At 40.5% G+C, this 15,091-nt stretch overlaps 1 protein-coding gene and 1 pseudogene across 1 annotated transcript in view; both read left to right on the top strand.

Moving 5' to 3' along the window:
* The window catches only part of C31H3orf70 (chromosome 31 C3orf70 homolog), an 83,709-nt gene extending 70,541 nt beyond the window's left edge, over positions 1-13,168 (top strand). The window contains exon 2 of the mRNA XM_077879957.1: positions 7,648-13,168. Within this exon, the coding sequence (XP_077736083.1) occupies positions 7,648-8,204 (557 nt within the window). The 3' untranslated portion in view covers positions 8,205-13,168. The remainder of the gene's footprint in view (positions 1-7,647) is intronic.
* Positions 332-394, top strand: LOC144302768 (U4 spliceosomal RNA; annotated as a pseudogene).
* Positions 13,169-15,091: the final 1,923 nt, after the last annotated feature.

Below are 15,091 nucleotides of genomic sequence, written 5' to 3'. Positions count from 1 at the left end.
CTGTTCATGTCTTTTGCCCATTTCATCTTTGGATCGTTTTGTTTCTTTTTGATAAGTTCTTTATAGATCTTTGATACTAGCCCTTTATCTGATACGTCATTTGCAAATATCTTCTTCCATTCTGTAGGTTGTCTTTTAGTTTTGTTGACTGTTTCTTTTGCTGTGCAGAAGGTTTTTATCTTAAGTCCCAGTAGTTCATTTTTGCTTTTGTTTCCCTTGCCTTCATAGATGTATCTTGCAAGAAGTTGCTGTGGCCAAGTTCAAAAAGGGTGTTGCCTGTGTTCTCTAGGATTTTGATTGATTCTTGTCTCACATTTAGATCTTTCATCCAAGCTTTGCACAGTGGCAGTATCATAGCCAATGAAGTTTATCCGAGGCGTGATTATTGCTAGATCCTTCCTCCATTTTGAGTTTATCTTTGTGTATGGTGTAAGAGAATGGTCTAGTTTCATTTTTCTGCATGTGGCTGTCCAATTTTCCCAGCACCATTTATTGAAGAGACCGTCCTTTTTCCAGTGAATATTCTTTCCTGCTTTGTCAAATATTAGTTGACTATAGAGTTGAGGGCCCATTTCTGGGTTCTCTGTTCTGTTCCATTGACCTATGTGTCTGTTTTGTGCCAGTACCACACTGTCTTGATGATTACAGCTTTGTTTTACTCAGTTCTTAATTTAATTTTACTTTATTATCTTCTACCCCTACCTCCAGTTTAACTAGGAGCTCCTCAAAGCATGATGACTGCATGGTGTATTTCTATTTCCCCATAGCATCTGATTTAGTAGTATAAACATTGTAGATAGTAAATAAATAGTAGTTAAATGAGTAAATAATCCTTGCTCCTGATACTCTGTCTCACTAGTGTTTTGCTTTACATTAATATGTGCTAAAGGTTTTCCAGTTTGAAAAACAAAGAAACTATATGATCTTGCATAAAGTTCTGATTGAGGACTTTAACATATTGGGCAGTATATAAACTTTAACGTTCTCCTAGATTGAAGTATAAAAATATGGCATATTGACTGCCAATGGAGCAGGGTGTCAGATAAGGCCACAAAAAATATTGGTTATAGTAAAAAAAAAAAGAAGTATAGATGTATACATAGTAACTATGGTCTTTTGTTTTTAGTTTGTGATATGCTACTCAACTTAGTAAATAATGTATATTGCAGAAATAGCTGACTAAGGATATTTAACATTACTTTCAGTATAATGAATGCCCTTGGGAATCAAATAAACATAATCATGATTCACTATATAAAATCAAAGAACTGAACTGTGGATGCAATTTCCCTTAGGCCACTCATGTTTTTCTAATTATATTTTGCTAAGGCTAATTTTAAAATTACTTTGTATTCCCTGAGAGCAGTGTACTTCATATGTCAAGGGGACACACATTTAATAGTCCTGAAAACTATCTGTTAAAGCAAAAAGCTCATTTCCCTCCCAAAGGATCTTTTTTAAGAATCAAAATGCACAATTGTTCTAAAAAATAGTTTAACGAAGTGCATACAATAGCTTAATAGGGCATATAAATTATTTTTTACATTTATCTGGGTTTTCTTTTCCCCTTTCCTTTGTGCTCTAAAACCTAAAGAAAAAAAAATTCTTTCAAGGAAATAAATCTGCTATGTATTTACACCGTGTTACACATTGGAATATTAGCTGAAGTTAATGGTAGAGAATGACAGTGTAAATAATAATAACATTATCTAAACTGTATGAATGAAATAATGAGTACCCTCATAGGGAACAAATATGACCACAAGGTTTGGGTCCTAGAACTGACTTCTGTTGTGTTACATGAGCTTGAGAAAGTAATTAAATATTCTGTTTCTTCTTCCTTTTCTCTTTTTTAAACCAAAGAATCAGAATGAGAACATAAATCTTTCTTAGTATCCCATCAAGGCATTGTTTAAAAAGTATGTACTAATATTATTGCTAAACACTAAAGGGGGAGAACAGTCAAGATAGTTATGAACTCAGACTCCAAAAGAATAGTGGAAGTTACTTATCTTGTGGTCTTGATCAGCCTCTAGTTGAGAAACAGCTGAAAATGTTGAACCAGGTTCCCTAAAAAAGAAACAGGATGTCTGAAAATTATTTTTCACTGTGGATCACAATTGGTTTTTGTGATCTTACTGTTGTTGTATAGTCAGCTTCATTATTGAGAAAATGATTTCAGCTCCCTTGAAAAAGATTCCAGATAAGCTAATGTGTTTGTGACCTATATTTTTATTTTTTGATATTTTTTTAATGGATATTAAGTACTGTAATGAGGTTTAGTATTCACTTCCCTATGGATGAATTTAGTGAATGATTTAGTCATTAGCCAGCTAAGACTGCTTCCCGGGAATATTTTGAGAACAAGCTTAAGGATGTTTTAAGTTCTTAAGAAAAGGCACTAGAGCTCTATGGAAAAATGGCTGATTCCTTGACTGGGGCGTGGAAGTACAAGATAAGCCAGTAACATCCTATGATGCCAGAAAGCAAGAAAGTCTCCAAACAAGGATGGGGGCATGGTGAGAGGACACAGGTGCTCACTTGAAGGAGCCCAGAGTTAAATATGGGACATTTAAGCTGCAAAGTAAATAATGATAGCAGTGGATTACAATCCATAGAATAAAATAAAGACCTATGAATCATGCTTAATTTAAATAATTGAAAAAATAAATGGAGGAGAAGGAATGGCTCTTGCTTACATAGAATTCTTATTAATAAATATAGAAGTAATGATAGAAATAGGAAGTAACTGTTGGACAAACACCACAATAGACCAGATACACCTGTGCATGCTTAAGTTAGTAAGTGAAAGTATGGTGACAAATGGGATCTTTGCAGTCTCAGAATTCTCTTTTCACAAAGATTCTTAGTGATATAAAGGAAAATTACTAACTTTTCAATTGGAGAAACTTAGATACCACATTAAACAAGTGCGCAAAGTTACCATCATCTGTAATGAGATCAGCAGCATGTTATCTCCTAATAAAATGCATTGAAAAGGGTCCAACATCACTTCTTTGGGGATTTTTCCCCATTGTTTTAAATTATATTTTTTATTTTGAAAAAAATTGTAGAGTCACATGTACATTTACAAAAAACACAGAGATTCCATATATCCTTTACCTGCTTTTCCCTAGTGACAGCTATAGTTGTAAAGCAGTTATTCATTATCATAACCAAGATATTGATAGTGATGTGGTCAAATTAAAGAACATTTCCATCACTACAAGGATTCCTGTTGTTGCCCTTATATAACCTCACTCCTTTTTTTTTTTTTTTAAAGATTTATTTACCCCAGAGAGAGGGAGAGCACGTGCTTGAGAACATGCGAGCAGGGGGAGGGGGAAAGGGAGGGAGAGATTCCCAAGCAGACTCCCTGTTGAGTGGGGAGCCCAATGTAGGGCTTGGTCTCACAACCCCAAGATCATGACCTGAGCTGAAGTCAGGAGTTGGAGGCCCAACCAACTTATCCATACAGGCACCCCAGCCTCACTCTTTTTTAAATTGGGCTGCTTGTTTTGTTACTGAGTTGTAAGAATTCTTTATATACTCTGAGTCCTATGGAGTTTCCCCTCCAGTCTGTTGATATAGTAAATTATACTGATTTTTTTAGTATTGAAAATTGTGGTAAAATACACATAAAATTTATTATCGTAACTGTTTTAAAGTGTATAATTCAGTGGTATCAACTACATTCATATTGTGGTATAACCATCACCACTGTCCATCTCCAGAAGACTTTTCATCCTATAAAAGTGAAACTCTATACCCATTAAACAGCTCCTTGTTCTCTCTTATCCACTGGCCATCACTATTCTGTTTTCTGCCTATGTGAATTCGTCTAATCTAGGTGGCTCATATAAGTCATATCATACATGTAGTATTTGTCTTTTGGTGACTGGCTTAATTCACTTAAGTATTTGTCTTTAAGGGTCATCCATGTTGTAGCATGGATTGCCTTACTCTTTAAGCCTAGATAATATTCATTGTATATCTGTTCCACATCTTGTTTTTCCACTGATCGGTCAATAGACAGTTGGGTTGCTTTCATCTTTTGGCTACCGGGAATAATGCTGCTGTGAACATAGTTATGCAACTGCTCTCTTTAAGACCTTGCTTTCATTTCTTTTGGGTATATACCCAGAGGTGAAACTGCTGGATTATATCTAGATTTTTCTTTTACTCTCTCTACTTTCTGTTCTGCAAGTCCTGTCTCTCTCTCAGAATCTTTTCCTTTTAGAGATTGTTAAGTTTTAAAAGTTCTCATCTATTTATTTCTTTAAGTAACATAGTAAACCCTTAATTAAAAGGACTGTCCAGAGAACAGAGTATAGTGGTTATTGAATTTCCTGGCTAAGTGGCCAGATACCCCCTTTGTTTCAGTCCTTGCTTTTGCAGTGTGTTAGTTCATTTTTTTTGCCCTTAGTAAGTACAGTATAGCAGACATAATTGAATTTCTCTGATAATTCAGGATCTTGTGATACTTCAGGGCTATCATTACAAACATAGACTCTCAGTATAGTATACCACAAGGCAGACGTTACTGGGGAGTGGAGCAAAGTACAAACCCTTCTGGACTCTTTACAAAACCAAATCCTTAATAGAGTTTGTTTTCTCCTGTTAATTATGTGTTTATAAGAAAAGCAATATAGTATTTATATCATAATTGGTGTTTGAAAGATGTTTACTAAACCTACTTTCTCATCTGGCCATCTTTACTGTTTTTTTATTTTTAATTTTTTTTCATCTTTACTGTTTTTTTTTCTTCTGTGCCTTCCTCTTTGCATCTGTATCCCCATGCCACCAGATAATGGGCTGTCACCTTAGCTCAGAGTAAGCATATTTAATAGGTGTAACTTACAGAAGCAGATGGGATCTGGAATGCAGTATTCTGCACATCTTTGTCTCCCAGCTGCATTTCTCTTTTGCTATACTTCAAGGAAGAAAAACAGAGCTTTGGAGAAGACAGGACTAGAGAAAGAAAGACATAGAAGAACTGAGATGAGGAGAAAGAGCAAAGAATTCTTGAAGAAGCACAAAGGAGGAAAAGAGGGTAGGGCCACGTGGGGTAAGTGAGAGTAGGACAGAGTGGTTACAAAAGTCCCAAAGTCAAGCTTAATGGAGTCCCTCCTCCTGTGGCCTAAATAAACCCTGAACCCTGTGAGTCTAAGGAAGTACTTCTGTAAACTTCTACAGATGTGACAAGTGGATAACTAAACCAAAGGTCACTTGGGCCAGAATGAACTTCATGAGCATCCTATTGCAGACATTTCTTGAGTGCCTGTCATCCACAACCTCGTGAATTCAGTCACCACCAGTCCAGCAACCAAGAATAGAAAAGACCAACCTCCGCTCTATGAACATAAGGAGAGTGGTCCCCCAAGTTTTGCAAGTAGTCCCTTCTCTGCCCTTGCAGGATATGTCTTTGTATTTCTCTTGGGGCTAGAGGATTGGAGGGGAGGCTCAAAGTTCTGCCTTCTTTTCCCCTTCAGCTGATAATGCCTGTGATGCTTGGATGTGGAGGTCCTATTATACCAAACTATTAGTCCTGTTGATTTGAACTTTTCTTGGAAAGTAGTAATGCTATACTATCTTTACAGATAATAAAGAAATAAAGATAACTGGCATATTTGAGGGGCTCCTGGGTGGCTCAGTTGGTTAAGCATCTGTCGTCAGCTCAGATCATAGTCCCAGAGTCCTGGGATCGAGCCCCATGTCAGGCTTGCTGCTCATCGGGGAGCTTGCTTCTACCTCTCTCTCTGCCATTCCCCTACTTGTGCTCTCTGTCAAATAAATAAAGTCTTTAAAAAAAAAGATAACTGGTATATTTGAAACATAGTTCCCCAGGGAGGTGTGATGGGTTCTTCTCACTTGTATTTTTATCAGACCATATTGGGTTTGCATGATATATGTCCAGGCTTCAAAGCAGACGTAGGAACCCAAAGGCTTAACAGTTTTAAATGTACCTTTTCCGTGTGTTACTCCAGAATGAAGCTGAATGTATTTTTTGAGGAATCTAATTATAATGAAATTATAACAACTAAGCCTACATTTTGTACAGTAGGAAACAAATAAAAAATATAGGTAGGCTGATTGATCTTAATAGATTACTGATGTTGCACTATTTATGGCCTAGTTTGCTGCTCACATTTCTGATCTGAAATTACTGTTCTTCCAAAGCCTAAATAAGTTGTTAAAACGTCTAAGGTAGTTTTCCTTACGATGTGATTTCTGTCCTAGAATTTCCAGTGTGACCAAGAAATAAACAGGAGCAGGTGCCATGCACAATGAGTGAGTTGCTTAGAAAGCGACACCCATGAGGCAGTAGTTCTCAGCCAGGGCGATTCTGACCCCTAAGAGTCTATGGCAATATCTGGAGACAGTTTTGATTGTCATAGCCCTGCAGAGGAGGTGCAGGCTTCTAAATGGGTAGATGTCAGGGATGCTGCTAAACACCCTACAGTGTATAGGACAGCCCCCTACAACAAGGAATTATCTGGTCTAAAATAGCAATAGTGCTAAGGTTAAAAAGCACTGTCATAAATACGCAGAAGATACAGTGTGTACTGATTGATAATCAACTGTATTAGGAAAAACCCAAGATGGTGCCGACAAGTTGTTGCTGCTTTGTCTGAGTTTTTCAGATTTGGCTTTTTGTTTGTTTGTTTTATTTCCAAATTTCTATTTTGAAGTCATTTTAGATGTTCAGACTCCTCTCTGTTTCCTTAGCACTTGCTAAGGAAAGTGGTTTAGAGGCTTGCAAAATGTTGAGTGAAGTAAAAGAGAAAGAAGAAAGAGACACATTAGGAATAAATCTATTTAGGGTTCTCTTCCATGATGAACTATGTGAAACCCTGCTCAGAGCAGAAAGTTTGGAGATAAGCTTCTTGGTTTCCTGGAAACACCTAGTCGGTCATCCCCTACACCATTCCTAACCTTGCTTCTGCTGGCTTGGGTTGTTCAGTGCTAGTGGAGTGGTGGCAGGGAGAACATCTCTTTATTGGGCCATGGATGAGCTTGGGTCTTGAAAGAGATAATTTAACACTTTATTACCTTGCCCCAGCCATTGCTGGTAGCTAGACAACTCTGTAGACCATTACCTATTAAATCTGTGTGTATATATATATTCTGATTAAAACAGAAACCTAAAATGTGAAAGTTTTCTGTAATCCTGATAATAAATTGGTATATAGCCCTTCAGTTTTTAAATGTATATATTAACACATATGTTAATACTTAATTATTAAAGATAGAATGGAATTAGAATTTTATAGTATGCTATTTTATAGCATGTTTTTTACCATACTATATGGTGGGCATTTGGTACTATAGTGTGAAGGGTAGAACATTGAAAATTGTCTATAAAATAAATATTTTAGTGTATACCCACTTCAGAGATATTAGAAAGACATAAATTAAAACTTACAGTGTGTTGAGTTTCTTAGATGAAAATACCATAATGTTATTATGTACTATGCTGTATTTTTCATTGGTTATAACAATGTTGAATGATTCTGTTACTGGTTTCTTTTGATGTTAAAATATTTTTTAAAACATCTAAGTCCTCAGAAAGAAACTGGTATAGCTACGTTAATGTAGTTTGTGTTATACTCTTAGAGTTTAACCGCTTTTTTGTGTTCCCCACAGGTAAATATGTGTATCAGCCTATGACCCCTGTGGAGCAGCTTCCAAGCACTGAGATTCCTGCAAAGCCTCGAGAACCCACAAACACCATTCAGATCTCAGTGTCACTCACTGAACACTTTTTGAAATTTGCATCTGTCTTCCAGCCACCCCTACCCCCTGACTCACCAAGGTACTGTATGATCTCAGACCTCTTTATCGACAACTATCAGGTTAAATGTATTAATGGGAAGATGTGTTATGTGCAGAAGCAGCCAGCGCCGCATTCCCACAAAATGAGCCCTGAGGAGGTCTCTGCACACGATGCCTTAATTTCAAGAGAGAGCAATACACCAAAAATAGATCACTGCTCTTCTCCCTCGAGTTCTGAGGACTCCGGGATCAATGCGATCGGGGCTCACTATGTGGAATCGTGTGATGAGGACACGGAAGAAGGAGCAGAACTGAGTTCAGAGGAAGATTACAGTCCAGAGAGCAGCTGGGAGCCGGATGAGTGCACCCTTCTCTCCCCCTCGCAGTCTGATCTGGAAGTGATTGAGACAATAGAAACCACCGTGTGAGAGTCGAAGCAGGAAGCCATGGCCTCTGATCCATGCTGAGCTTTTGTACTTTTGCCTGATGGATCCTTTTTTCCAATGCAGTTGGTATTTTCTACCCCTAACAACCATCTGCTGATTAGCATCACTCTTACATTAGTCTTATAACTGAGACATTCTTTTTCTTATAAATGGTTTTCTTTTGTATCTCGACTTATTTTCTATGTAGCATCTGGTGTCATGAATTGTGACCCAGCCTTAATTTCACGGGGAACTTCGAAAGCAATGACGTGATGATGGCAGAGTATCATGGATCAGGTTGAGGAGCTACCCGGAGTGAAGGAGGCAGTGAAGGAGCCAGTTCTTCACACACACACACACACACACACAGCCCTCTAGGCCTTCCTCTTGAGTGCTGACAGGGATCCTTCCCCTGCTAGGGTCATATGGGAATCAGCTCATGAGAGGGGAACAGAGAGGGCACCAGTAGGTGCCATTCTGTCCCTTTTCCCTTCTTCCCACCACCTGCATGGGTCTGGGCCACTGTTGCCTCGGCTTACTTTTGGAGGTTCCCGAAGACCCCGTTCAACGCCTAGTTATGGCCAGTGGTCGCATACTGTGCATGATCTGGGGTGGAGCTAGACCTTCACTGAAGAAGAGCTGACAGCTGCAGTTTCATGTTCAGTCCAGCTTTAGCTGAGTGCTCCATTCTGCAGGGTGCAGCATGGGCATGCAGACTGAATGAGCCCTGACTCCTGACAGGAGGGGGTCCACGGTCCAACAGAGGACTGGGCCAACGCATGCAGGTCACGGGATCCAGAGTGCTCTGGGAACCCAGGGCAAGGAGAGAGAGATTAGGCTTGCCCTGGAGAATGTGTTGCAGCATTCAAGCTAGCCTCTTGGGTGGGTTCCTCAGCATTTCCCTGTTTTCTTAGTTGTTCTTCAAATCTGGGGAAAACTTTTAGGAAGTTATATAGGTATTATATTTAGGAGGCAGCCACATCTGACGTCTTAAGAAAAAAAAATCAATAATAGATTTAGTTAGCATGGAAATGCTAAAGACAGCAGTCCTTTAGGGATTAGGAATGAATCTAATAGGTTTGATTAATTCTGCTTCGTTTGGTTGTATGAAGCATTAGAATGGCTTAGGTGAGAAAATGGAATAGAATTCAGTATGATGCATGGATTTTTTAATGCAAATGCAAAAGCAGTTGAAATAGTGTGCTGCTAAGTCAGGAGAAAATATTTTGTGTAATATTCACTTTACTACAGTAATAGTCATAGTCTGTTGTACATGTTCTCTTTTCTCTCACAAAATAGTGAATAACACTTTCTTATTTAGCTCTCTTCAGAATTCTCCTAATTTGCATTTATATAAGGTGTTTTTGTGTGAGTTGCTTATCTGCCATTTCTCCAAATCTGCCTTCTGTGAGGCGTAGTTAAGAATCCAGGAAGTTTAAAATATGGCCCTGATGAAACTAGAACTATCAAAGGTGGGGATAGAGAAATATTTCTTATATCTTAACCATGAGTGTGCTCTTGTGGCATTATCTCATGCTCTGTCCTCATTTTTGCACATTTCTTCTTTGTCACGTTAGTTTGTATTTTAAGAAATAAGAAGAGGCCCATTGTGTTCTTGCCTGAAGCCTCCATTTGGCATCCTTCACAAATCACTGTAGGCAGAGTCTGCTTTCTTAGTTGTATCTGTAGTTCTAAAGTGATTTCTAAGCACTCCGTTAGGTTTAGGTGCCCAAAACATCCCTAGGGTTTAGAAAGCAGAGGATGCATATTCCTTTGAAAACAGTGTTAGTTAAAACTTCCTGTGCTAGATGAGAATGCAGCATAAAGTTCCTGCTACCAAAACTTAGAGTCAACTAGTCCAACCAGGAAGGTGGTGAGAGGGGCTCCAGAATAGCAGGGTACAGGAAAGGGCAGGTGGAGGCAGGGGTGGGGAGAGGGGCTTCCCTGGCCCAGATGGCTGGGGGATAGACATCTGATGGGCCTGCCCGAGTCCTCAGTGCCTCCCATGGTGGAGAAGCCAGCTGAAGGGGAGGGCATGAAGCCCAATCCTTTGAGCCAAGCAGTGTAGCCAGCCGCTGTGTACTCAGGGTTGTAGCAGCAACATCAGGTTGTGTGTACCTGCCCTGGGGGGGAGCTAACTGAAGCCCCCCGGGGGGCCAGATGGAAGGTATTCTTTCTCTACACCTTTCCTATCAGTTCTAAACTCTGGGCGCACATTCCCCTTCATTAAACTGATTGGAGTCAACCACCAGGTCTCCAAAGCCATGGAAATATGTGGTCACAGGGCTGTGACCTGAAGCTGGCTGTGTCAGGGCCGGAGCCTTTATCAGTAACATCTATGACTTTGGCCTAGGTTCCTCTTTTTTAAACTCCTGAACTGCCAGATTACCCATGATTTTAATGGAATTTTTGGATTTAATAATGGTTGATAATCACTTTAAATATTTGCACAATCTCTTTGTAATTAAAACTCACTAAGCTTCACTTGCTACTATTTTATAGAATTGGAGATATTCCATTGGATTCTAAATATCAGATGCTCCTGGATCTAAAAATAGCCTTTTCTAAACAAGCACAAGCAAGAATTTCTTTGTCCTGGCACTGTTAATAATTCTCTGAAAATCATATATATGATTGAACCAGAATTGTTTCTTTTTGCTTGCATTCCAAAAACAACTGATAAGGATATAAAAATGTATATTTACAACTTAAATTCTAGGCCTATCTGTTATATATTATATAAAGGAATTTCTCTGTAAACCTGATATTATATTGCTCATTTGTATAAGCATATTTATAGGCACTTTAGGAAATGTTTAGACTGCGATGTGTATTATAGACCTCAAACACAGTCATGTTAAGTAGTGTTTTGGTTAATACTTATACATGAAAACTTTATAGTGTGAGTTTGCTCACTGAGAGCAAAGAGTTGGGTTGTGTGGATGGAGAAACTGCTTTTGGGGGTTTTGATGTAAACCTGGCACACCATTCCCACTACCTGAAAGTTGGTGTAAAGGCTGTTAGGTGGAAGATGCAAAATAAGTCCTGTATGGAATTTAGCTTTCTTATCAAACCAATATTTATTTTAGAATTTTGAAGTTTCAAATATGCTCATAACTTTTATGAGAAAAGACAAAACAATTAAAATGCTTTTGTGGTTAAAACTATTTGGTACATTAACAAATATGGCTTTACAGTCAAATTAGGTATTTTTTTACCTTGTAATTTTTAAGAATTGAAGAATTGGAGGAAAACCCTGGAGAAAAATCAGTTGTTTTCCTAGAAGAGGAAGACATGTACTTCAAGGTAATACAAAACCAAAACAAATGAAACCACCTAAACCAAAACAAAACCATGAAGTGGTTGTCCTGAAGTAGCTTTTGGATTTGATCTAGGATTTGATACTGTTTTAGGGCTGGTGGTTTTATTTTTTAACCTCCACTTCCTGGCCTATTTGAAACCATTCTCTTGGGATTAATCATAACAAATTCCTTTTATACAAATTTCTCTATTTGGGTAACAGGACACCACCTATTTTAGAAAGCTGTCAAAATACCCAGATATGTTTGGCGCTATAAATACTGCCAGGCAAGGGGAAAAAAGCACAAGTTAAACTAATATTTATACGTCAGCTCTTGATTTCTTTTCCATCTTGATTGCAAAGTTGTATTGACATGTTTTGGCTTTTTACAGGTGGGAAATATTTTAACGGTCTTCTGTCCTACTCCCATCTCCAGACAGGAGGTGGGAGCCAGAGCTGAGGAGGCCAGTTGCATTTTAGGCTTTTTGGTAAACAATATGTGCCTCTTGCCACTGGGGAGAAGGCAGAGGGAAAGAAGTAGGAGTTCTACTGGCTCTATTGTTGCTTTGAATTCCAGGGATGTCAGTATTTCTCACCTCCAAACAGAAGTATAGGGGCACTTCTCAGAATTAATTTTGGAACTATTTACCTTTTAAAAATGTTATGTCACTGCTCCCTTTCATTACTCTGGGGCATGGAGAGTTGACTGTACTGGGTGTGAAAGGGCCATGCTTCTGTTAGTGCTTTGAGTTCTTTGGGTTCTGTTTAGACTGAAGCAGTGCTCTTAGTATGAACAGGTTCTGAAAGCAAATCATCACTAGAGGCTTTAATACTGAGCTTCCATATCATTGTGTCCACATTCACTTTTTAAGGCTGTTCATACCTTGCAATATCCAGTTACTGTGCTATGCTAGTTTTTGCACCTGTCTGCTTTAAAGTTTTAAGCACAATGTTGACCCTTCTGTAATTTCCTAAAATTATATTGTTTTCCTACAGACAGCTCAACTTTCCTTTGTGTAGAATACTTTAGGAAAATACTTACTTGTAAAATAAATGTAATTTTTCTTTTGTACCAGCACAAATCTGATATTTTGGAGTTTGGAATATTCTCTCCCCCTGCTTTCTTCCTTGGGGAGGTTCCTTCTGGTTTAAGTAACACATTGTGAACTAAACAAAACAAAAACCAAAACCCGCACTTGTGAAATGTGAAACACGTATTGAGTGCTTACTTTGTGCCAGGAAATACGCAGTTTACATCATTATTACACTTAGACTTTATAAGAACTATGAAGCGCAGGTGAGTATTATGACCCATGTTGGTCATATGGTCAACTGCTCACAACAACTCCCAGAACACTTTGTAACAAGAACTTTTTTGTTGTCTACATCATTTTATACTAATAAAACTTAGATTCCCCTACAGTCTTTTAGTTCAGCAAAGCCACAGCTTTGTATTTGGTTTACACAGGCCATGTGAGACAGTTCTAACCACAGGTCCTTGGGGGTGCAGTCGCTTCATCACCAAGGCACAGGGTCCAGACCTCAGCGTGGCAAATCCAGAGGCTCGATTCTTTAATTCACACCTAAAAAAGAGCAGCTCCTGGGGTTGGATTTCATTGAATAACCTTCCTAGAGACTGCTGAATAAATTGACATGTCAGTATTAACAGTGGCATTATTGTTTTTTTTTTTAAGATTTTATTTATTCGTGAGGGACACAGAGAAAGAGAGGCAGAGGGAGAAGCAGGCCCCATGCAGGGAGCCCGACGTGGGACTCGATCCCGGGTCTCCAGGATCATGCCCTGGGCGGAAGGCGGCGCTAAACCTCTCCGCCACCCCGGCTGCCGGCGTTATTATTACTAATTCTAGCCAAGCTTCCTGCTTTCTGCAGGCAAGCCTCACAGCACCCCTGAGGGAGATTTCGGCCCTGCACTCCATGGACCGGGAAAAAGTGCTCAGGGAGTGAATATTTTCGCCCCAAGTGGCACAGCTTGGCGGGAGTCACACTTGAACCAGGCAGGTACCTTGGCCCTGGACCTCAGTTCTGGGCCCTCTGCCCGAGTCGCTGGCTCTGTAGACCTCGCCCCCCTCAGGTGGCTGGAGGCTGAGTCAGGAGGCCGCTAGGGAACCTGGGAGCAGAGCGGAGGGCGAGGGCGAGGGCTGCCGGCCTCTAGCCAGCCTCTAACCAGCCTCCACCTGCCCGCGGGCTGCGGCCGGGCCTCGGTGGGCTGCTCCCGGGCAGGGTGGGAGAAACGCCACGGGCCTGCCTTCCGCTCTCCCTTCCCCGTGCTCCACAGACTACCCCGTCTTGCTGCGGATACGTCAGCGCTTTGGCCGGGCTGCTGCTTCCGTGTGTCATCACGGCCTGCCCGCGGTCCGCGTGAGGCGACTGGTCTTAAAATGACTTTTGCCGACAGCCAATCTCATCTTCTGTGTGTGGATTTACTCACTTAGCTCTACGTAATTGTATTGCCAGGTTCTCCAAGGCACTCATGGTAGCTCTTACGAGTGTGACTACATACACTTTTATTCTGCAATGAACTTTAATTTAGCGTCTTGTCCTCATTTCATTTCAATCGCTGCGAACTAGTAATGCCTTTAACCCTTGCCGTGCGGCCCCATTTCTGCGCCGACCGAAGGGAGTAAGGCAGGACCTTGGGACTCAGGCTCCTTGGGTTCAAGGAGGTGCATCAGAGGTCAGATGGATTTCTCAGGAACCAGGCAAATACGGAAGCTGATGGAAGTGAAGAGCAGGGCGAAGCAAACATGCCAGGTATTAGTGGTGTTTTCTGTTTGCTTCTTTGAATTTTCCTAGTTCTCTAAAATGAATTGATACTATTTTTATAATCATAAACCCAGTAACTTATTTTGAAGATGATGAGTCCTAGGACAGTGAGTGCAGGCGGAGCATTGGCTGGGTGTGTAGGATGGAAGTGGAGAGCCCGCAAGTCTGGGCAGTGACTCACCTGCTAAAGGCATCGGCTGGATGAGACTAAAGGGTGGACAGGGGACTGTGTGTCCTTGAGCTAACCCACCCCACTGAGCACTGACCCCATTCCAGGCCTCCAACCGTGCATGGAAAGTTCTTGCACCCGTGGGTTGGAGAAAGAGGAGAGGATTTGATTCTTACTGTCCTTGTCAGTCCCCAGCCTGAAGCCCTGCATGTGAATTTGGAGACAGGAGATCAGAAGCCTTGGGCTCGGGTGGGATACCCTAGCCCTCTGTATCACCTGGCATCAGACCCCAGATGATTTATCCCAAGAAAGAGATCTGGAGTGTCGCTGTGAGATGATGACCACGCAGCACTGTGAAGTAAGCAAAGGCATGCAGCGTCTGAATGGGGACGTGACCAGGCGTTTTCCCAGATGTCACCCTATCGTCCACACCCTGTGACTGTGTGGGAGATGGGAGATGATGATTCCGTGAGTTTATAGCTGAAGCAACCAGTAGCTGAGTCGACTATAGAGGCAGGTAAGTTAGTCGTCCATGGCAGGTTAAGTAGCAGAGCCAGGGCTCCAAGTGTCCACTGAGCTTCCAAATCCAGTTGGTGTGACTCCCTCATTTGTTGAGCCTGTGCAGTCAAGCCCTGT

This window comes from Canis aureus, chromosome 31 (genome assembly GCF_053574225.1).
Source record: "Canis aureus isolate CA01 chromosome 31, VMU_Caureus_v.1.0, whole genome shotgun sequence".
NCBI classification, from domain to species: domain Eukaryota; kingdom Metazoa; phylum Chordata; class Mammalia; order Carnivora; family Canidae; genus Canis; species Canis aureus.
This window is presented reverse-complemented; position numbering and strand designations above follow the sequence as displayed.